The 24900-nt window shown below is 38.7% G+C and overlaps 1 protein-coding gene across 2 annotated transcripts in view; it reads left to right on the top strand.

Moving 5' to 3' along the window:
• The window catches only part of Arhgap6 (Rho GTPase activating protein 6), a 488517-nt gene that overhangs the window by 235255 nt on the left and 228362 nt on the right, over positions 1–24900 (top strand). The window contains exon 1 of one of the 2 annotated variants that reach the window (XM_021187415.2): positions 12988–13203. The exons of the other annotated variant lie outside the window; for it this stretch is intronic. Coding sequence (XP_021043074.1) covers positions 13159–13203 — 45 coding nt within the window. The 5' untranslated portion in view covers positions 12988–13158. Of the gene's footprint in view, positions 1–12987; positions 13204–24900 lie in introns of those variants that run through there. 2 annotated transcript variants of the gene reach the window in all.

Here is a 24900-nt window from a genome sequence, read left to right on the forward strand (position 1 = left end):
AACTCCTGAGAAAGAACAGGGCTGCAAAGGAAAATATGGGGCCCTGACAAAGGCTTCTGATCAAGGCCCTAATCTTTATTGTCAGGACTGGCTTAAATACAAAGAAGGGTTCCCAGCATTCCCCTGAGTCCTTAGAAGTTGCCACGGCGTTCTCGCGATGGTGGATGGTGGGCAGTCCTGGCAGTGTCGGGCAGGTGTCCGATGGTGGGCAGGTCCGGGCGACGGTGGGCGGCGACAGTGGGCGGTTCGAGGACGCTGTGTTCTGGCTGGTCTGGTGCGCTCCAGCTGCTGTACTCCGGCGTCCCTGTAAAAGGCAGGACCCAACAATATATGTATATATATGTAATATATATATATATATATATATATATATACATATATTATATATGTATATATATTACATATATATACATATATAATATATGTAATATATTATATGTACATAGATATAGATAGATAGATAGATAGATAGATAGATAGATAGATAGATAGATAGATAGATAGGGAGGGAGGGAGATGAAGATTTGGCACTGGACAATCAATCTGTGTGCTCTGCTCTGAGAAAGACTATTTTTCCCACTACCAGCATCACGTAGGTGCCTGCAATTCTTTCTGTAGAGTTGAAGTCTCATAAGTTTTCCCTTGTCCACTTTGGCATGGTTATACCATATATACCACATACCTTCACAGCCACCACCATACACAGCAATTCTACATCTGTGCATTGTGTTGCTTCTAGTGAATAGGATTTGAACTTTTGCAAAGAATGACTTATGGTGTTTTAGGGTAGTTTTCCTATACACAGAGGGCACAGGAAAAATGTGAGATTTTTTAGATATACATACCGAAAACATTACCATAATCACCACCAAAATAATGTTAGGTTTGGAATATTGCTCATTGGTGGCGTGCTTGCCGAGCATGTATAAGGCTCTGGGCTAAATTTTCAGTAACACCTTTAACGTGATGACTGACAAAATGATGAAACAGATAGACTTTGAGTATGTGGTGAGATGGTCAGTATCTTAGGCCTATTTTGTGTTAATTCAAGAGAACTCAAGCCAGGCATAGATGTTTCTATGGGTTTGCAGCTTTGGAATCTGTCTGACCTTAAACTAAGTGGTGAAATGGTAAATAAGGTTGCTGAAGCTGCTCAGAAATGTCTGAAGTGTGAGCCAACAGCTCTGCCTGCTACTTCAGAAGATTTCCAGTCTCTGAAATGGAACAAGTACGATGTGGGCAAAGATGCCAGATAAAGCATTCATCAGCAAGGATGGCAGAAATACAGAGGCCAAGCCTGGGAAGCTTGAGCCACATAATCTGGAAATGCATCTAGATGCCCTAAGATCCTACAATGTTCAGGGCCTACCATAGACTCAGAATAATAAACAGCTTGTATAGTTTACTTTTTAAAACATCGTAAGTATTTGAGGCACATATGTACTGATCCTTTCTGGAGTTCTGCTCAGAACATGTCAGATCTTTTTATTTGAACCAATTGCAGCCTTGCTGGGGTGAGCCTAGGGAGATGCTTCTATTGGCAAAAGTGCTTGCTGTAGAAGCATAAATACATGAGCTCAAACCCCCCAGCACCTGTATAAAGAGCCAGGTTTGACTATATATGTCTGTAATTCTGGTGCTGGGCAGAGACAGGCAGATCATTAGAGCTCTATGTCCAGCCAGATTAGCTTAACTGGAGAGTTATAGGTTCAGCAAAATAACCTGTGGCAAAAACCAAGGCCGAAGATTATTCAGGAAGATACCTTATATTGTTGACCTGCAGCTTCTACATGTACATATGTACCTATTTCCCCACATGACATATATATATGTATATATATATATATATATATATATATATATATATATATGCATGTATATATATGTATATATATATCTGAAACACACACACACACACACACACACACACACACTCACACACACAAATCGTCTGTCATTCTGTAGCTTCTAGTGAACAATACTTGAATGTCTCCAGAGGATTTCCTGTGAGGTTCTGGAGCAGTTTTCCTGTACCCACAAGGAACAGGAAATTCCTGGGAGTTTCTGTCATCCTGGGACATCCCATAGACCATGGCTGGTGGGAGGGAAACTATGAAATCAGAGGTCCCTTGGCATAAAGGAGAACAAACTCTGGGATTTCTTTATACTCCAGATCTCTCTGATCAGGATCAGACTGAGGCTCAGATATCCCTAGAAATTGTTCCAGTAATTTACTTCTTTCATTTTCCAGCCCTGTTTCTATCCTTGCAAGTTTCTTTTGGGAGCACAGTCTTTGAAAATTACCCCCATGTCAGTCCTTGTCCAATTATGTTTCTGAGGAACTTCACCTCAGGCAGTAAGCAATAGCATTACTATGCTAAAGAAATAACTCAGTACTTTGCCTTCAGTTATCATGAAAGGAGTATATAAAAAATGTCCTTTGTGCATAATAGAAGCCAGTTTTAGCTTTGGGCCACTCAGGCTGGGCTAGGGAAACAGCAAAGGGGGAAAACATTGAGAGATCTTATAGCTGTTAGTCCTCTAGGATTTAGTGCAACATCTCCATTTGTAGGTCTTCTAAGCTCAATGTAAATATTACCAAGGAAAAAGAACACTACATCCTATCTTCTTTCCCTTTCTCCACCTTTCTTTTGTAGATTCCATATGTCATACAATTCACTCACTGAAAGTTAATGACCATGTATACAGCCAATTTTAGAAAACTATCATGTGTACTAAGAGAAACACAATATCCTTCAGCTTACTAATTTACTAACCACACACAACTACTTATTGACTACTCACGGGACAAGTTCTAGGCAGCAACAAATGAACTCTTAGTGTGCTTAGATTTACTTGCTCTGGATTTTTCATGTAAATAGAATCATACAGCATGTGACCTTTTCTGATGGACTCTTTTTAATTGCCATCAATATCTTAGCACTTCATCCCTTTTATGGCAGAATATCCTTCTATCAAATTGACAGAGTTTCTTTATGTATTCACCAGCTGATAAACATGAGTATTATGAATAATTTTGCTTTAACCACTTACATACGAGGTTTTTTAAGATGTGTGTTTTCATTACTCTTGGTTATATACTTATAATTGATAGCACTGGATACACAGACCTTGTTCCTACCTACAGCCAAAAGCCAAGTCTTTATAGCTTTCACCCTTGGTTTTTGTCCAAGCTTCTTTAGAAAAATGAACAAAGACTTTCCTTTCTTGCACATGACATCCCTTCAAATCATTCATCATTGCCTTCATGTCTTTCCTTAACATTTGAAGGTTGACTCTCTTCTGTTCTAATCATTGCAAGTACAGAGATGATACTTACAGGAATGAAAACAAAGAGCTTTGAAGTTGTTCTAATATCTGTTATGATGTACAAAACAGCTTGCATTTGTTCCAAAGGTAATGCTTTCCTATCAACAACAGTCAATCAGTGGCAGATAATTTTTCATCTTCCCAGATTAGAGAGAAAAAAATCACTTTCTGGGTAGGAAGACTTTGCAATGGATGTGAAAGGGGTTTTCCCTTTGGAAAATCATAAGAACTGGTCAATCTCATGTACAGATTTGTCATTTAACATGTTAATGTGAAAAATTCTTTGTTTCTTAAAAAAATAAACCACTCTCTTGAGAAGTTTGAAAGAAATCATGTGGCCTGAAGACAATACGCAGAAAACTTGATGATGTTAAAGGAAAAAAATAAAGCAAGTTATTGTGTAGGCTCAGAGATCTATAGAATAGGCTTAATTGCAAGGTTCATTGCTTTTCATTAGCATTTGATTCTTGCTGGTTAGTCATATACCTAGGCATATTTTTACATCTTTTGAAATATGAAGTCCAGGGCTTAAGATAGCTTCCAATATTGTCTCATATTACCGGCTTGACCTTGCATAAGTCTCTTGACCAAGGACAAGCCTTTTTAAGCATCAGTTTCTGCATCTCATTACCATTTCTGCAGTTCTCAAGTAGTGTTGTACATAGAGATCTTGTTTAAAATGTCAGCCCTGAGCTGGTGGGTAAAGTGATTCTGATCAGTGTGTTTTGAGGACTTTCTTCACAATAATAATTTAAAGCCTACATTCAAGTGTATACTGATGCCTGTCACCCTGAGGACCATTCTTTTGATTACTAATTAGCTATTTCTGTTTGACCTCTTCCCTTTTGTACCATCTTCTGCTAAAGGGGAAGAAAAATCTTATATCCTCATGTATTTTTTTCCATTTGTACTGCATATGAATGCAAAAAAAATGACAACCAAAATAAAAATAAAGAAAAAGTTCTAGTCTAGATCCTGATTTATTAGTTTTTTTCACCAGAACAATTTCTATATAAACTAGAATTTCTCAACATATGTACTCTGGATATTTTCAGCCAAGCCAAAGTTTTCTATGTGTGTGATACTGTTTCCGGTATTTATTATAGGATACAAATTGACAATATTTCTCCACTGTATATACAAGATGCCAGTAGCAGCTCTCCAAGCTTTCAGTTTGCAACAATGCTAGCTGCTTCTCCATATTACCGAATGTGTCCAAGGCAGTATACACATTATATAGAAGGTGCTGGGAACCACCCTTCTAAAATGTAGTCATTCAAAAAAGAATTCAATAAATTAGGTTGGGGACAATTTCCTTTGTTTCGTTTTTGTTATACTGCAAGGCAAGAAGCTGCTAAACTGTTAGTGCTCTGACCCTGTGCATTAGGCATCCCTCAGGACTGAGGAACACTCTGGCTTATCGTATTTGTTGGATTAAGAGCTCTAGATAGGTTAAGTGTCTTGGCAGGAGAGGGACATTTTGTTTTATTGTCCTCATTTTATTAGATGCCTGACAACAAAAAAATTTAAGTTTGGCCTCATATATTATCCTCTTTATCATGAAGATAGATTTATCACATGATAGATTTATTGGGGGAGTCCTGCTACATGTGAAAATGTTTTGAAAACTACAGTCACCACAGTAACACAGTCGCCATTTACACTACTGTTGAGCCTTGAAAGTACGGAGATTTTGAGCTTCCAAAATTGGTTTGTTTAGATTAATAGTCAAGTACTTTAAAATGCTGACACAAATGGCCAGCCAATCTCCTAGCATTCCAACAACCTGCCTTGTTGCTTGGTTCCCAGAAGTCAGCTCATTTCTTCCCTTCTGAAGTATTGAGCTTTATCATCAGGTGGTACAAAATATACTGTATTGAGAAGAACAATGTTCTTGGTGTAAGCACTCTATGTAGGCTTTCTTGAAGTCTGATTTCCTTATGGCTATGAAAGGGTTCACAACCTCCGCAATCTTGGTATTAGAGGCCAGATCATTCTTTGTGATGGTAGTTATCCTTCTAACACTTGGAAAATATTTAGTACCATTCCTGTTGTCCACCTACTAGATTCAAGTGCCAGCTTTCCCAAATTATAACAGGATAGACAACTCTAGGTATTGCTAAATTTCTCCCTAGGAGTAATCATCTTCAGTTGGGAATCACTGACCAAAGAGATATGGGTAGACATTCTGGTAATTCAATGGAGGAGCATGACTAATAATAAGAAGGAGCCTTTACTTTGTAACTTGATTGATTACTGTGTAAATTCTTTTGTATCCAAATTTCTATTTACATTTCATATGTATCATATATTATGTATGTACAAGAAAACTCTCCTTTGAAATAAAATGAAAATGATCATACTTTCCTCATATCAATGTAATAGAGATACTGTTTTTTTATTTCCACAGAGTTCCCTGACTTACATGCTCAATCAACAGTCAAAACAATATAATTTAGAATATTCCTCCTACCACTTAGTGTGTCACAGTCTTGGACACTCTGCAAAGTATGGGTACTCGAGCTGTCATACAGATAAAGGTAGAGTGAAATTAGAGAAAGGAATACCAGTTGATTCTGGCTATAAATGAGAAGTCATTTCCTTTTCATCAGTTTATATTAATTATATAAAATAATGTGTTTCAGTTTGACTTCCATACAAGTACATACCATGTTTTAATCACATTCACTCCTTACGATCTCCTTTCTATTTCTATTTCTACTTTCATATCTTTCTTTCTGCTTTCATTTTTCTTTCTATTCTCCTCGTGTTTTTCTTGTTCCTTTTCCTCCTCCTCCTCCTCCTCCTCCTTCTCCTTCTCCTCCTCCTCTGTAAACCAATAGGTGAATGAATATTTTAAAGAGCATAGTAACACAGCAAGGAGAAAGCTCATAAGGCCTCAACCCTAGACAAAGGACTATAGTCAACAAGGACCACTGAGCATAGGAGAAATAGTCTTCTACTGTGAAAAGAACAACAATTGGTAAATGATATCAGCTATGCAAACGTGCATACAAGTAATATTATGCAGACTGAGTTGATTTTATTTGTGTATTTAGGAATATATATATATATATAATATTATATTTATAATAATTTATCATTTATATGTTTTTATTACATATATTTAATATATATTAAAGAGAGAGAGATGCCCTGAATTTGAGAGAGCAAGGATAACTATGCAGGAGGGTTTGAATGGAAGAAAGGGAAGAAATAAGTGAAGTAATTCTACTATAATTTCAAAAAGTAACATTATACAAGAAGAAACATAAATAAAAAAGCATGGGCAATTTATCAGTAGCTTTACCATTAATTAGGTTGTCTTTCCCTCTCCCAGGAACCATTAATTACCTATAGATCTCCAGGGAGAGGTTGAACTTCATGAGTCCCTCCTCTCTCCTTGATAGTGTGTCCACAGATACAGTCTTGTGCAGATTATGGGCAGGTAATTGAAGTTGCTGTTAGTTCAAGAGTTCAATAGCCATGTCATTTCTTAATTCTCAAGCTGCAGTTTGGAAAGGCATAGCTGGAGGGATTATAGCCTCTCCTTTTTTGATTAATGACCCTTGAATAGAACATTTATTTTAGAACCATCTCTCTGTGGGTTCTTTTTAAGGGCACTCTCCCGGGATCCTTGGCACAGGGTAGTAATTCTTCAGTGAACATATCAGATGACAAGAACAGTAAAACCAATGGCACCTTAATGGGACCTATTGTAATGGTTGCTTTACCCCAACTCTCCCTCGCTTCCTTTCTCCCCTGCATTTTCAGATCATCATGTTCCTATCCATAATTGACACATAACTCTGTGACATTCTTTGTGCTGAAGATTGGAATCATAGACAGTACCACGAGGCTATGCCAAAGTCATGTCCCTCTCTCTAATCTCTCCTGTGTGATTGCAGCCCCAAGCGATACTCTTGGGACCACCAGGGATTCTTCAGGTACTAGTCTTGGCTTTAGATCTGCTTTCAGGCTGAGGGTTATATCTTTTACTGAGTTGGACAAAGGAACAAGGGCTTTTTGTTCTTCGGATCCTTCCTAGGGATTTAGGAAGTGAAGTAAGGAATTATGACTATAGAGTAAACTGATCATTCCTGAAGTGGCACACATGTTTACAATTTGCTCTTTGAGATTGCCACCCCTCCAAGCAAATTGAACTTATACCAAATGAAATGTCCTCCCTCTAAAGAACACCAAATATATCATTTATTCCTGCCTGTGAGTACGTGAAATCAGCAATGGTATTATTGACACCAGGGCCCCAGTAGAGCTGGAGGTCCCTCCTTTAATTCCAGAAGACATGATTTGGGAAAAGGGGGTCATGGAGCTACTTCCTGGCAATCCTTCCTTATTCTGACATTTGGTTTCTCTAATTTCATTTTTGTAGCTTTGTGAGAAAACCTAAAAGAGAGTCAACTCTAAACTATGTTCAGCCTTTATATAAACTATGTTCAGTCTATTTATATGGTAGGGTAAATAAAGATTTTAATTAATACAATCCATTTGGGAAACCGTAGAGCACTATCCAGTAACACTAAACTCAGGCATGCCTATAGTCCAGCAACTCTATTTGCAGTTTCTTACCCTGTAAAATGGCACGGACAAGTGCATATGTGGATATGCATAAAGATACTCAAACTATGTGGATTTCACTAGTTCTAAAGCCAAACAACCATAAATGTTCATTAACAGTTAAAAATATAAACAATGATAACCACAAGCAATGGAATGCCACACAGCAATGGCAGTGATAGGCTACAGTGACATTTACCAACATGGGTGAACCTTCAAACAGTATTGAACAAAAACAGATAGATGCAATAAAATATATTTATGCATCAGTATGTGTAAAGTTAGGAAAAGGCTCTAATATTTTTAGATATTTTACTTACTGAAATACAGTTGTTTTCCACCAGGTGTGATTTTGCTTCCTACTAAACCAAGGAATGTTGGCAATATTTGGAGACATTTTGGGGTTTTTATAATTAGAGGAGAACAAATAATACTGGTATCTAGTAGTAAAGATCAAGGTGCTGCTAAACATGCTATAGGGTACAAGGCTGCTCCACAACAAAGAATATGAGTTACGCAAAGGCAGTGACACTGCACTTGAGAAACCATGTGGGAAGCCAGAAAATAAACCCAAACAAAAAAAGGATAATGTTGGAGAAATGGCTCAATGGTTAAGAACACATGTTCCCAGCACCCACATGACAGCTAACAGCTGTCTATAACTTCAGTTCCAGGGTATGGGAGATCCTCTTCTGGCTCCCATCAGCATTGTACACATATGTTATACAGAGATCCATGCAGGCAAAGCACCTATGCACATCATAAAATGAAAATAAACCAATCATAAAAAATAGGAGGATGTCTTCCACTTCAGGAAGAAGGTATGACTATGAGTCCAAGAGGCCAGGTTTCTGGAGTGTTATTAGCACTCCTTTCTTTAACTTGGATGAAGGGTAGATGGAAGAATGTTCTGTAAAAGTTAGTGAGTTGCTCATTATACAATATTTTTGTTTCAAAAATGTTAAACTATTTTAAAGGACTGAGTAGTTATGGTAATAGGATGGAAGAGTGGAAACACTGAATTTGGGGGCAGGAGTTCCCTGCCCCAGCAGATCCCATAGCCACCAACAACAGTGATGGAGTGAAGCACAGTCAGGGGTGTTGTTTGTGCCTTTAAAACTCTGCAGTTAATTTGCTTTCACAAATGTAATTGAAGTTTTCCTGAGCAAAGGCAACCATCTTTGAGTTTTCAGCAAATATGGAAATGCGTACCTTAACCTATAGGCAGGCACACTCCATTTTAAGTTAAATAGTCTAGGAGATAAAGTTCAGTCTTAGTAGTACCATGAAGTTTGGAGGCAGAAATGCACAGGCATTCTACTATTAGCATGGCACACGCAGTTTCTCTCAGGGATGATGCTGTTAGAGTAACTCAGAGATTATTTTGAGTGCCCTCTGGGAAGAATTATAAATATAGAGAGCTTTATTTTTAAATGCAACCAGGCCTGGGGATAAAGCACAGGGAAAAATTCTTGCCTACTATGCACAGAGCCCTGGGTTCCATTCCAGTACCACAATAAAAGAAGAAAAGGGAGTATTAGCCTAACATCCCTTAACTAAGGAGCAGATTGAAGTTTGAGTCCAGCCGAAAGGTTTCTTGTTTCCTCCTGTCTCCCCCATTAGTCTAAATGATCAAATCTGAACTTTAAAGCTCCATGATACAATAAAATACAGTTCAGCTCACCCAGAGTAATAGCAAGGCATAAGGGTTAATTCATTGAATACACAAAACAATCTCATGTCTGAAAAAGTGAACAATGGGAAAAATATTCATCATGAGTAGAGATTAAAAAATAGACCTTAAAATGTACTTAAGTAGAAGTAATTCATGAATCTACATTATTTCATACTGAACAGACCTCTCAGTTTTCTGGACAATCTCTTAAGGTCCCTCTTTGTGACTTGAGCCTTGAACACATGAACTGAGATTTGAATGAGCAAGATATTTTATTTTTTATGAGTTTTTTTTTCCTGGAGTATAAACCATTGGTTTTCTTAAATGTTTGTCCTTTATCACTAAACTCATCTACTATGGGGTTGGGGAGCATACTTGAAAACTTCATGGCAACTTAATAAGAGCACTTTAGCAAGGAATATTCTAGAAGACAGAAATCATGCCTAAAATGTAAGTGCGCAGATTGGCAAGCATTGGTTCTTTTATGGCTACTTTTTAAAGGTCATAGTACAAGCAAATTCTGGGGCAGTCCAGTTTTAAAAAGTATCTTGCTCAGAAGTAATGATCAAAAGACTGTGTTGAAGAAGTTTTATAAAAACAGTAACTTGCTCTTTGCTTATATGTATTGATAATGTAGCATTCCTCATAAAAATAGGGGCTTAACTGAAACTTCAAGCTTATATGACAAAAGAGAAAATCCTGAAACCAGAGAGTACATGTTTGTTTGTATGAAGGAGCCGAAGGGGTTTGCAGCCCCATAGGAGGAACCAACCAGTACCCCCCAGAGCTCCCTGGGACTAAACCACCAATCAAAGAAAACACATGGAGGGACTCCTGGCTCTAGCTGCATATGTAGCAGAGGATGGCCTAGTCGATCATCAATGGGAGGAGAAGCCCTTGGTCCTGTGAAGGTTCTATGCCCCAGTGTAGAGGAATGCCAGGACCAGGAAGTGGGAGTGGGTTGTTTGGAGAGCAGAGGAGGGGAGGGGATAGGGGATTTTCTGAGGGGAAACTAGGAAAGGGGATAACACTTGAAATGTAAACAAAAAAACTATCTAATTAAAATAAGAGAGAAAGAAACAGAGCCTTGCTGTATTTCTGAGGCTAGCCTCAAGTTCATGGCAATCCTCCTCCCTCAGCCTTCCCAAAGCTGAGATTACAAGCATGACCTATCATGTCCTGCTTTAGAGTTCATCTAGGGAGACAGTAGTGCAGCAAAGGTTCCTAAACCAGGCATGTCATGGTCAGTCCATCATATCTCATTTTTTATGTATGCATCCTCCCCAGGCTCTGGCGTTGCAAGTCTCAGAAGGGTAGAAGCTTGTCAAGTGGGCTGTAGTTCTCCATTTTCTTTGAAGACTTCCTTCTAAGGGTTATTTTTCAGCAGCAGATGAGAATGAAAGTAAAAGGAGAGAACTCTAATGCATCCTTTTCCCAGCCTTGCCCGGTCATGCTTGAACAGTGAAGTCTCTGAAGTGAATGGTGTTGACTCTGTCCTCCCTCATAGCCAAGGGATAGGGGACTTGAGCAAAGTAGTCTGCAGGGAGAATTAGGGACCCAGACAAATATCTGGGTCTTGTTCATAAGACAGGCAACATTCTGGCTGCAAATTTCTGTTTTGAGGAGAGGTTTGACTTTTAATTTTATTTCTTATATTTTATGACAGTGTAAAATACACATAGAAAAGATTATAAGTGACAGCAATCTGCTAAACTCTTGATGCAATGGATTGTTACATATAAATACACAGACTATCTATAGCACCTCTGAACATGAATTCCTATGGACTACCTTCCTAGTCTATTCCACATTCCCAACTTTGCTGTCATTCTGACCTCTGTCACCATGCATCACATATGTCTATTCCAGTTAAATATTTGCATTTCAGTTGCAGAATAAATAAATGGAATGATATAATATGGACTCCTGTGACTTCCTCCTCCCATATAAAGTTGGAGGAATGGATTTACACTGTATGCTTTGGTAGCATTGTCCTTTTTAAAAAATCTCCACTGAGTAGTAGTCTACTATGTACAAAGTCCACAGATGATTTATATGCATCACTTTACATATGTTTGGACTGTTTCTATTATGTGTAACTATGTTTGAAGGCATTATGTGTACTGTTGGATATGTTGTGGTTATTTAAATTATTCTATGCATAATCACAAATAGAATTGTTGGATGAGAAGACAGACATGCAGTTAGCTTCAGTATATAGAACTGTACAGTTTTCCAGGTAATTGGACTACTGTCAGGTAGCTATTATCCAGGTAGCTATCTCCGGAATTCCTGAACCTTGTGCTCACACACTGTCTGTGATATGTAGGCTGCCAATTGTTTCAAATAATTAGATGTCTGTTGGTGGATGAGCTTGTCCAAATGGATTTCACAGGGGTCACGTCCTACTTTCCTCTCCTTGCCTCCAAAAAGGATCTGTCAGAGGGTATTTCTGCAGTTTAATATAGTGGGACACTGAAGAACTGGAATAAGTAATCTCCAAATCCACTTTCCATGTCATAGCTACCCATCTGGGGCCTGAGTAGGTTGATTGCATGATTCTGGAGTCTCCACTCGATCTCCAGATTCCCCCACCCTACCTCATGCCCTATACCTCTTCTGGGTTTCTTTCTGAGGTGTTTTAAAAGACAGGTTTCCATGGAGGGATTTTAGAGCAGAAGCCAATTGTATTGTGAAGCTCCAGTGTGTGTGCTAAAAACAAGTTGGTTTACCTGGCAGTGTTTGCCATTAGTGATCCTCTTTATAGCTCCTTGTTCAATGCTGCCGCTTACCCTACAGTGTATGCCCAGATCCAGTCAGGGTGTGAACTCACTCCTATTCTATCAAATTCTCTAGGACTAGCTCTCAGCGGGTTTCCCTACACTGCTTGGCTAGTGCAAACACCCCTAGCCACTCTGTCCGGATCTCCTAGCTTCAATAGGTCCTGGGGAGACAGTAATACTTAGATCCTTCTCACACACCTGAGATCTCTGAGGGTCTCAGCTTTTTGAGACTCAGATCAAGACATTCCAAAACCTTCAACTCCACCCTCCCTTGAGACAGGTGGGAATTGCCTTCCAGTGATAGGAAGTTACTCAAAAATATCTCTCGGAAAGCTCTTCTCTCTACAGGTATTGAAGCCCCAGTGTTGACTGTCAGGGCCAGCGGGAGGAACTGAGTGCTAGGTGGCGGGACATTGGCCAGCCTGACACCTGTCTTGGGCGACCTCTGTGGCTGCAGCCTCCAACAGCTGGCAGTGGCGACTGCCTCAGCAGGGGCCCGCCAGGAGCGGAAGGAATTAAACGCCCGCCCATCTCATCAGACTTGGCCGCTCCCTCCTCCTCCTCCTCTCCCTCCCCCCTGCTCGCTGCCTCCTCCTCCCGGTCCCCACAGGCTCTGCCGCAGGACTCAGTGCCAGCTACGCTAGGAGCCAAGCTCGGGCTCAGAGTGCTTAGAGCACAGCGGGGCTGACGCCCAGGGCTTTCTCTGAGATGGGAGTGAAGTAAGGGGACCACTTGATAGACGCCAGGACCCTAGGCTGAGCTGGAGAGCCTGCTACTCCTCCAGTCGGGGACATGGGGGACCCGTCCTACAGCGAGAAGCCCCGTCTGCACTACGCGGTAAGTGAGTGTCCCGACCGGCGAGGAGACGAAAGGGGGCGCCACTTGGCTGGCAAAAAGGGTACTGTGTGGAGGTGATGGGATTCTTGGTTCTCAGAGGTCTTTTGGCTTGGGAATAGGGATCGGGAATTGGGTGTGCCAGGTACCTCACCCGGGAGTGCCACCTGCTCCAGAACTAACTCAACGGTGCTTCTCAAAATCCTTGAGTAAGAGTCTGTGTGCTGAGTGTCCCTGTTCCTATGACTTGAGCAGTGGTCACTTAGTCCACTACCTGGGGCTGGACCTCGCTGTTTAGGACTAAAATGTAGGTCTTCTGGGGCGTGGCTAGCCTTTGGTCAGATTTAATGGAAGGACTAGAATCGAGCTAAATAGAAGTAAAGGCTACCCACTGATCTGAGTCCAGTGGAGTTGCTGAAGAAATGTCGCAGGGAGCTTTGAGTGCACAGAGTTTACTCCTTGGAAGGAGTTTGTGCATTTCCCTAGGAGTTTGCAAAGGGACAGAAGGTTGCCAACTATCTGCTTAATACCAGCGAGTCCTCTGTTGGAGTCTTTTACCTCACGGTGATCTCTCTTCCCTCTGTTGACTTACGTGTCTCACAAATATTTATTGGGGACTTATTTTGTCCTGAACATTGTTCTAGGTGCTGTAGGGACCTACCCCAGCATATGTGCTAGACAGAAATCTCATTGAGCTTGTGTCCTTTGAAGGAGTCAAGGTTTCACGTTAATGGCTAACCAAACAAGATTCTAGATTAAGCTTAATTTTTTTTTTTTTTTTTTTTGAGATGAGGGAAAGAAAGCAAGAGGGAATTAAAAAGGTATTTGACGAATGAGCACTACTTCTGAAGATTGCCAGGAGGGGGACAGGCAGCAGATTTTGGATATTTTATTTTCAATTTTGAAAATCAGTAGTTTTGAGGTGAAACATCACTGTTGTTCTGTTGTCTGCTAGTTTACTGAGCTTTCCCTGACATGCTTTTCACTGTTGAGATCGAACATTTGACTGCCAATTTAAAAAAAAAAATGTTGGAGAGAAACAGACAAGACAGAGAGCTGATATGTAAAAAAATCAATATTTATAGTAAGCCAAAGGCAGTTAGCTGTCTAGAATTCACATCTTCCCAATCCACTTTCTCTATTAAAACTAAATATATTTTTTATTTAAAGGAAGGATTTGATGTGGATAGGAGTGGTAGGCTCAGAGGTCCAGAAGCTTCCTGAGCTGGTTCTGGATCAGCCTCTAGGGCAGATGGAGTACTTCTTGAATGTCACTTTCCTCCAATGGAAAGGTGAGGCTCCGAGCTAGGAAATTGTTGTTTCTTTCCAAAGCCGAGGTTCAAGGAACAAGAAACAGTTCTTTCTCTGGTTTAGCCATAGTTGTTTGTCTGGAAAAGTCAAGTGAGACTCTTGTTCAGTTACTGATGCTTGTTTATTTCTGCAGAGACGCTGGCCACTCCAAGATTGACCTTTTAAAGTGGTCATAAGGATAATCAGGTTTCTGCAATCGTTATTCGTGCTCTCTCGTCATCTGGCTTCCCCATAGTTTTCATATTTTGAGTTGTATCCTGGTGCCTTTTGATTTGTGATTACAGGTTGTTTTGAGGCCCTACTTAGAGAGCAGGTGGGGGGAGGAAAGGTGACAACTGGCTCCTTAATAACAACCTATATAACCATTCAATGAATGGTTATTCCCTCCATATACAAATATATTAACACAGCCCAAGAATTTTATATTGTTATTTTAATTCATCTCTCTCCTAAAATAATAAACTCATGCTCAACCTAATGGTAATATGTTCTCTAAGGCTCTGAGTATTTGTTGCTAAACAGACCTTTGTACTAACATAGGCCACCATGCACATATAGTTTGTATTAAGACTGGAAAGGGGGAACGTTTTAGAAAGAATTTACTGAGAGAGATCAACTGGGCTCTAAATATTTCTATATATCCTTTAGAATGATAAAGCACTTGTGTTCAGCAGCTTCAAAAGCATCGTAGGTGGAAAAATGTTCTTTATAAAGTACAACCTGTGGCTTTTCATACTAGCAAGACCGTTAATGGCTTAAGAGTCAGTGCTGGACTCTATGTACCTTACTAATTGGAATTTTTAATAATTCTAGGCTTGTTTTTGTCCTTCAGCACAAATACTATTGCTTTGCTTTATGTGGTTTGGCTGCACTATGGCTTTTCTGGACAGTAATTCGTCTCTGTGTCTTTAGTACCTCTTCACTCTCCTGAAATAAAGCAGAGGAGGTAAATAGTTAATATACTTTCTTCAGAGCTTTTTATTTTCTGTCCAAAGTGAGACTCCATATACTAAACAAGTGTTTACCATTTATTCACTCAGGAAAGAAAAAAGTATGTGGAGTGTCTATTGTGTGTTAGGTATTTGAGCAATTTCCCAGACACAGGACACTTCATTTGCCTCTTAAAATCCAATTTAAGCATCACTGAGAAAAATGGGTAATTAATAAGAACATCGAACATGTATAGTATCATTTTCAAAGTATGATACCACAATGCTTTTCTTTATCTTCACAGTAGAAGGTGATAGCAGTTTATGTTTTTATTCAAAGTGTTCCTTCTGTGGTTTTCCCACATTCAGTTTTTGGCTATCTCGTAATTCCACCTGCGTGTTGTCCTGGATACCTCTTGGTGACTTGATCAGGTTTTGAGATACTTGCTCTGGTTCCAAATTGAAGTCACAACAAGGTATATCTTAAATGCATCTTTTCTTCTAATGTAGATGGGAGAGATGAGCTGTATTGTCCATAGCTAGGAAGGATGTATCAAACAGTTGACATATTGCAGAGGCTTAGGAAATCAGACCTACCAGACTTAGTTTTTAGGAAATAGAGTACACATAACAAGGATATAATTAATGAACCAACATTCTTTGGTCACAATTCTAGAGAAACTATAGGCTGTTATAGAATCATCATACCTGGATGGAGAGATGGCTCAGTGGTTAAGAGCACTGTCTGCTCTTCTGAAGGTATTGAGTTCAGTTCCCAGCTACCACATGGTGGCTTACAGTCATTTGCAACAGAACCGATGCCCTCTTTTGGTATCTGAAAAGAAAAAGATACCAAAAAGATACCTCATTCAAATTTCAATGTGATTGGCAATAATCAAAGTCAATTTCAGACTTAAATCTGACTGGTGGACTAGGCAAATTTTTTTCTATCTCCTGATTAAAGAAATCCAAAGGACAGGCAGGAAAATTGAAGGTGGTACAGAAATAGTGACAGAACCAAGACATTACCCAGGTGCCCTTAATTGACAAAATTCTTCTGTGTCCTTTATATAGTTGGAATAGTTAACCCCAATTATTCCTCTGTCCATCTCCATCTGTTCAGGTAATGATCTAACAATAAAATATGAGGCTTTTAGTAATTTGCTATGCTCGCCCATATTGGGAAACCACATGGCCAAATACTGCCATAATCTGACTAGTATAGACAAAATTCCAAGTTTTAAAGATCCCTCAAAAGACATTAGAAAAAGATCTGGTTGAAAATTAGTTCTCTGATTTTTCAGAGCTCTCTCCATGTTTACTCTTCTTTGTTGACCCCTCGACCTGTGTTCCCCTTGAGCAGGACGAAGAAAGACAGATAAAATGTTCAGTATAGTCAACAGGAAAGGCCCCTGAACTGAGAGCATTCTTTTCTGTTTTGTTGGTAAATAGAAAGCTCTGTGGAGGATTGGGTGTATCTCATCCCTACTGTCATACCAGCAGTAAGCACAGTGCTGGGGGGTCAGTAAGTGCTTGGTGAACATGTGTTGCTGGGAAGGCTGCATGAATCCAGTAGGTGAGAGCTAATTCCAAGCCTCTCATTCTCTTCCATTTAACTCAGTAGACTTCTCAGCAGGTTTGCTGCTGACCTCACTTCCTGTTTGGTCCTGTTTTGTATGCTTGCTCTGCCATCTGTACTTTTGACCACAACCTTGTAATCAAATGTTGACTACATCCAGTTCCACTTAACCCTGTCCTAAGGAGCCCACCCAAAGGATCAAGCCCTTTACTTCATAATGAGCCTTTCTTCACACAGAATGGTAGAGATCTTAGTACAAAGTGTTCCATTTGGTCCCTCCAGAAACGTTCACTTTCCATAGACTTAGACGTAATTAGAGTTGCTTCATGATTCAGTAATGTTGAATACAGGATACTCTTTGGTAATTCCAAATATGTAAGAACCCAAGCTTCTTTGCAGACAGAAATCAGTTATTATCCATCAGTGTTGCCAGTGAGGTCAGCTAAGAAATCGAGCAGATATTAGCATTTGGTTTTCATCTATCTCCCAATAAAAGCAAAAAACAAAATCTAACCAACCAATCAACCAACCAAACAAAAAAAACAATCTTCAACTTAGAAATAAACAAGAGATCACTAAATCCTCTCAATGAACATTCTTCTAACCATAAACATCCTTTCTAATCTCATGTCTTCCCAAATTGGTTTTTTCTTTATACTCTTTCTTGGATGGTGCCTATTTAGTTTGGAAGAACTACTTTTTAAAGAAGTCACACCTTTCATTTCTCTAATTTCTTATTAAGCATCACTGTTACTGGACAACCAGATTCCCATTGGGTGCTGTATAGTAAAGATATCAACCAATCATTTTGAAACAGTTACCACATGTTGCTTAATTTTATTTTGCATTTTTTGGGGGACAAAGTTCTTCCCTCATAATGTGATAAGCCTGTACTGAATGGGTTTCATTTTCAAACTGGTTGTAAGTGTGTGATCCAATCATAATAATTCTCTGCTGTATTCTTGGTTCCTAATTTTCCCCCTAGATAGTTTCCAGACTCTGCCACCGCATTGCCATGTATTGAGAAGAATCCTTTAATAATAAAGTGGTACAGTGAAATTTCAGTGCTTAAAGTTCTATCGTTTGTTTCTACTGCATGTAGAATAATAATCATCCTTGACATTAGCCATCTAAGTCCTCTTTCATGGTCTTCTCTGCTTCTTATCACCCTTCTCCAGTCTAGCTGTAATCTTTTATGATCTACAAAGATCTACAAAACTGACCATTTTATTCCTGCAGAGGCATGTTATTTGTCATTTATGTCTAGGATGTTCTTTGTATAGCACATTGGTCTGTATCCCTCACATCGTAGGGCAGAGTCACCTTCTCTGATGACTCTCTTCAAAGTGATTCTGACTGTACTCGGTTACCATTGATCATATAACATGAGCTTCTGCTTTAATTGGACTTATTATATTTTATATTCAGCGCTTATTTTTCTAAGCTGATGTGGAATTTTGTTCAGGACAGGCATCCAAAAATACACTTCCCATCATATCTTCACTGCCTAGAGTAGGCAGTGGCACAAGTTGAATTCTTTTTTTACATAGACTATAACAGGACTTTCCAAAGTTAACTCTTCATTGGTTATTTCGTGGGTTAGGGGTTGAGAGAATACTGGAAAAATGTCCCCTTCATCTTTTTACCCAATTCCTACTAAATGTGCATCTCCAAGAACCAGAATTGAAATTAATACTCAGAAAATATTTAGGGGTGACTCTGGTATCAGCCATGTTTGGAAACTGTTGGTACTGACTCACTTAGCTCACCACTTACTCCTGAAGCAAGCAAGAATTCAAATCTGTTAAAAGCTAGGACTCAAGATCAAGGCAGCTCTAGACAATACAGTATTATAATTCATGTGATTTCAAAGTAATACAGTACAGCTTTCCAGAGAGGTACCTGGTTTTAGAGCCTTGTGTTCATTTCAGCCAAACCCTCTAAAGATATTGGAGACATAGAAATGCAGCTTTCTCTACATATTGCAAAATACTAATATATCTCTCAGTTTTCATTTTAATGTATGTCAGTAGTTCTCTAAGAGGGACCTGATAATGTCTCGAGGCATTTTTTGGTCACTACTAGCAGCAGTTTCTCTTGGTATATAATATGTAGAGATATGTGGTACAGGTAATCCTAAGGATGCATAGCCCAGTTCCAAGGGTCAATTCTGCTGAGGACCTGCAGCCCCAGCTAAGATGTTCTTATAGAGAAATCAAAATCTTTAATGTGTTTGGAGAAACATTTTGTATGGCATACTTCAAAATACCTGCATGTTTCTCTGCTTTTTAATAGTCAGTATTGACAAAATGAAAGGTAGAATTGGCTGGCTAGATTCAGTAACAACTATAAACAGCATATTTTTATGCCATAAAGTGCTGATACTGAAAAGAGTATTGTCATAATAGATATCTTGATTCCTTGGGACTTTTACATCATGTTTTCTGTATCTATCTTCTTTATGCATTAACATCTATCAGCCTTACCTGGTATGCTGCCTTTTTCTGGACTTAGAAGAGTATCAGTTGCTCAAATTTTGTAAGTCTGTGCCTAAAATTTGAAGGTTTAATTGTGAAAAGATGTGATGTGTTCTCAGAAAACCTTTATTGGTGGGCAACAGACCTGCAACAGTCTGAAAACAAGACATGAGGCTGTGGTTTTTGTTTTTTTTTTTTTGTCCAGTGGCTGGGGTTGTGCTGTAGACCCTTTGCTATGAACTGAAGCAAGACACACTGAAAGGAACAAAAGGATGGAGGGGGGAGACTGTGGCTTCCAAATCTTCTTCCTCAATCTCATCTGAACAACCACTGGCTACCCCGTGGTTGGTGATTTATCTTTTCTGCCATTGAGATGACTCTAGGGAACTTTTCTAAACCTCTGGCCATATTACTTAATGATAATTAGCATGACTTGTTTTACATTGTAAGCTCCTAAATGATTGGGCAATCAACGAATCAAGTTACTATCAACTTGTTGAATTTTGCACTGCAGTCTCTAGTTGTCCCAAGCGCATTTTCTCTTTTTAAACAAATAGGACAAAAAGAGCAAGGATTATTTTCACTATATATATGGTAGTGCTTTCTCTATGAAGGTTGAGGCAGGTTGCTTTGCTGTGAATGTGGTATGGTAGGCTCCCACTCCACCCGTTGAGTTATATCCATAGTATTTTATATGAATAAGGGGTACAGCATACTACCAGGAATTTGACCAGTTCAAATATGATCTTTGTTCACTTAAATATGGTTTGACTTCTTTACTTTTCTTAAAAGGTGTCATGACCCTTTGAAATAGAAATCCTTCAAGATTTCCTTTCCTTCTTCACTGATGTATTCTTAGAACTTTCTAATTAACAAATTATAATAAAATGTGAGCATTTGCAGTGTCAAATAAACTAGATTTCTAGCAAGAATTTTCAGAATTTAGAGGAAAGTTGCTATGGGAACACTAACACTAACTCTCGAAGATTAACTCTAACAATATTTTTTAATGACCCCTTTACACAGTTGACTGAAATAACGGGTGAAAAAATTGCCTAAGTACAAGTAATAAAACAACTAAAGGCATCTGGTTAGCATGGAGAGTGTCTGGCTCTGTGTTTCCTGAACAACCTTGTGTTAGGTGGGCATTGCCTCATGTATGCACAAAACCCTGTATAATACAGTAGATTCCTGTTATGGTGGTTCCACTTTAGCTACATTCACAAAGGATTAGAACTGTAGCAAAGAGATGGAATGTTGAGTTTGCAGAATAATTTGAAACAGTGATACTCAGTGTTATTTCTGTATGTATGCAAAATACTTTCAGATGTCTACTAGGTGCTATGATCTTGGTGTTGATGGTCTGAACAAAATGTCAAATGATGGTCTGAACAAAAAAGCCTTGACTTTCATTTCAAAACAAATGACACTTTTCCTCTTACTTTAAGCTATTGAATCATAGAGGAAATCGTGTTAAGATCCAAACAGAAAGAAACTCAGAAAGCTCAACTTGCGGAGTGAACTATTTTTGACATGTTGGCAGAAGTGAGACAGGCAATGAAGGGTGGCAAGGCACTCATTGATCAGCTATGTGGAACTCTTGTCATGGAAGGAGCAGCAGTATGAGAACCCAATGACTCTTATCACTGATTGGAAGGGTTACTACCAATGTGTTCACAAGGCAAAATCTGGAGAAGCAAAAGCAGAGGCAATCCATCCAACCCCTGACATCTTGGTTTTTTATTTTCCTGTCTCCTTCTTGAAACAGCCCAAGCATTCTACTGAGATAAGTGTGCAAGGAAGAATGCCCCCCCCAATAGAGGGTATATGTTTTATTTTCTTTTGTTGTGTGTGTGGAGGGGAAATTATTTGCAAAAAGAGACAACCAACCTGAGTGTACCTGAGTGTATGATGCCTTAGGAGTTACTTACTCATGAAAGACCCTATATCCTTTCAGAGGGCTTCAAAATTTCTTAAAGTATTTAATTAGAATGTTTAAACTATTCATTATTATGCAAACTCCACTGACCTGCACTATACATCCCAGTAAGTATTCATTTAAGGATCTAATATGCACTTAGATTATATATATATATATATATATATATATATATATATATATATATATATATATCTTAGAAGAACACTATCAAGAGTGCTCTGAACAAATTTTATTAATAAAAACAAAACTAAAATGGACCATTTTCCCTTTAAGCTCATGACTGTAGTCAAATGTATTGTGTTTTCTAAACAGTGGAAAACAAATAATTTAGTCTTTTCTAATTGAGAAGTATAGTTTTAGTTTTTAGCTTTAAAGTATTGTTACTTATGTCTTCCAGTCATGGACTGGTTGCAGCCAAAGACTGCAGTTGTGCCCCCTTGTAACCCAGTTAATTTGGCAAAGGGAAAATTACAATTTCTGAGATCTTTTTACCTCATTCTGTGAGCTGGCCTTTTCATTTTGTAATGATTTTCTTTACTGTGCAAGATATATTTTTTGCCAATTAAGTATCAGACAGGGAGCTGACACTTAGTTTATATGAAGACTGTAAAATTAAACACAAAATGATCCAGTTAGTAAATGGGCTAATGAACTCAATAGTTCTAAGAAGAAGAAAAATACAAATGGCCAATAAATGCTCAAAGGGAGAGACAGGGTCAAGATCTTTAGCTATCACGGAAATAAAAGCTAAAATTGCTTTGAGACTCCATTTTACTGTATTCAGAATAGTTTATCATCACAACAACTAGCAACAGAAAAGACAAATGCCAACAAATGTTCGTGAGACTGTGGGGAAGGAACAACTGTTATGAACTTACAGTGGGAAAATAAACTGATACAGCCACTGTGGGAATGTGCATGGAGCCTTCTTAAAAAAGAAAAAAGAAAAAAGTCAAAACTAGAATTACTATGTGATGTTGACATAGTAAGTAGACACTTGAATATCTATGCTCCTTGTTGCACCATTCACAATTGCCAGAAATGGATGACAAAAGTGAGGTACACATACATAATGGAACCTTATGCAGCTTCAAAGAGGCACAAATAATTACAATTGCAGGAAAATGGCTACATAAGTTTGTGTCAGATCAAATTAGAAAAATAAATAGCTTAAAACACACACACACACACACACACACACACACACACACATATATATATATATATATATATATATATATATATATGATATCTTTCTTGCTTCTAATTGTTTCTTTGAATATAAGGCACACAAAACATTGGAACATATGAAGGAAGATGCGTGCGGAGGCCAGAACCATGGGCCATATCATGAGTCTGTTTACTTAGCCATTTGTAGCATGTGCCTGATGTATGCTTGATACATGCATTACTGTCAAAGAAATTAATTGATAGTTTTATGTTTTTATCTTTTAGAAATATTTAGTTTGACTTTAGTCATGATGATAGCCAATATTTGTTGAGTATTTTCCTTTAAAAACTAATAGCCTACCTATATCATTTCAATTAATCCTTTAAAAGATACCTGTATAATCTATATACTGAACTACTCCCTATAAAATGGCACCTCTTAAATTATTCTCTCCATCCTTACCATACTGGTAACATCCCTGATCCCATTGCTCATTGATCAGAAATAGCAAGGAAAAGAAAGTAAATTGATAAGAGGTAAGGAGTATTTTGATGTTCTGGTTAACAACCACCAAAACTACCACCACTACCACTGCCACCACAACCAGAAACATTCCTTTTGATATATTTGACTAACTCTTGTGATATTATAATTCTCACCAGTAAAGTGATTTTGGTTGAAACATGGCAGAATTTAACCCTGCCTGAATGCTTCTCTTGTTTTCTTTATGTGACTGTTCTAACGGAACAGGAAAGGCACCACATGGCATGGTTGAACTCTCTGCCACCTGGAAAAGGTGCACGTGAACTGGTAGTTGTTCTTCATCAGTTTTCCAAAAATATTTATGAACAAGGACAAACTCAAGCTCCTCATGTATTTGCAGTGGCTCTGGGCAGCATAGTTGTCATGTAAACACTGGCACTCATGGCACACATGCATTCTTACTCACTAGGTTTAAGGGGAGTGGCAGTTCACAGACCTCTCTTGGGGAAAAGATTGTCCCTTATCAAGATTAACTGGCTTAAAAACCCTGTAATTGCTGTTGTTTCTTTCAGGATGGCTACAGAGTGAAGCCTTATCATTAGGACACAGCCATAAAGACTTCCTGCATTTACTTGGTTCTCACCATTTTTTTTTTTAAAAAGGTGTCACAAGTGCTGATGCTGTCTGATTCTGCAAACATAGCACACTTTTACTTCAGCTAGGGATGTTTCACTATATGATTATGCTTTGATGCATATTGGAAAGGGAGATTATTTTTACAACCTAGACATATGGAAACTAGCCTCCTACTTTCAGTAAGGTAACACTACATTGCCAGAACTCCTTAACATCATGCATTGCAAATATTTGTAAAAGAATAATAGGCTCTTCTTGAGAGTCTAAGGACAGCTTAGATTTGAAGAACTATGGTATCTTCTAGGACAGTGGTTCTCAACCTTCCTAAATCTATGACCCTTTAATACAGTTCCTCATGTTGTGGTGACCCCAAAGTTATTTTCATTGCTACTTAATAACTTTAACTTTTCTACTGTTGTAATTCATAATGTAACTATCTGTGTTTTCTAACGGTCTTAGGTGACCCCTATGAAAAGATCATTGGAATCTCAAAGGGGTCATGACCTACAGGTTGAGAACCGCTGTACTCTCTGTACTTTTCTATTTAATGCAGTATCAATATAAAGGGTCGGTGGTAATAATGCTTAATTTATAGTGTGTTATATGAATGTAGAATTGTGTTTGTATCAGTTAAGTATTGTCATACTAATGCTGTTTGACAGACTACTCTGACATTCAGTGGTATAAAATACCACCATCAATCTTCATGGATCAATGGGTCACCTGGGCTGGCTTATGTAGGCAGAGCTCAGCTGTTTAACTGGAGGTCCATAAGTCAGTCCCAGAAAACATGGCTCTGTTGAGAGCTCTTGTTCCATGTGTATCTATTCTGGAGTTCAGGATGGTGCGATGATGTTTACCTAGGAAAGCCACAGAAGTATAAACACAAGAAGACAAGTAGAATCAATTTAATACTCTCAAGGCATATGCAGGTTAGCACATTGTTATTTTCTCTTACTTCCCATTGGCCAGAGAAAAACACATTTACAAAGCTACTGTTATCTTGGGTAAGGAAAATGCTTTCCTTTCAAGATGGGGCTGCCAAAAAGGTGAGGGAAGAAAGTTAAGAAATGTAGGAATGCAGAAATGCACTCACTACACACACACAAACACACACACACACACACACACACACAGAGAGAGAGAGAGAGAGAGAGAGAGAGAGAGAGAGA

Source organism: Mus pahari, chromosome X, assembly GCF_900095145.1.
Source record: "Mus pahari chromosome X, PAHARI_EIJ_v1.1, whole genome shotgun sequence".
Classification (NCBI taxonomy): Eukaryota; Metazoa; Chordata; class Mammalia; order Rodentia; family Muridae; genus Mus; species Mus pahari.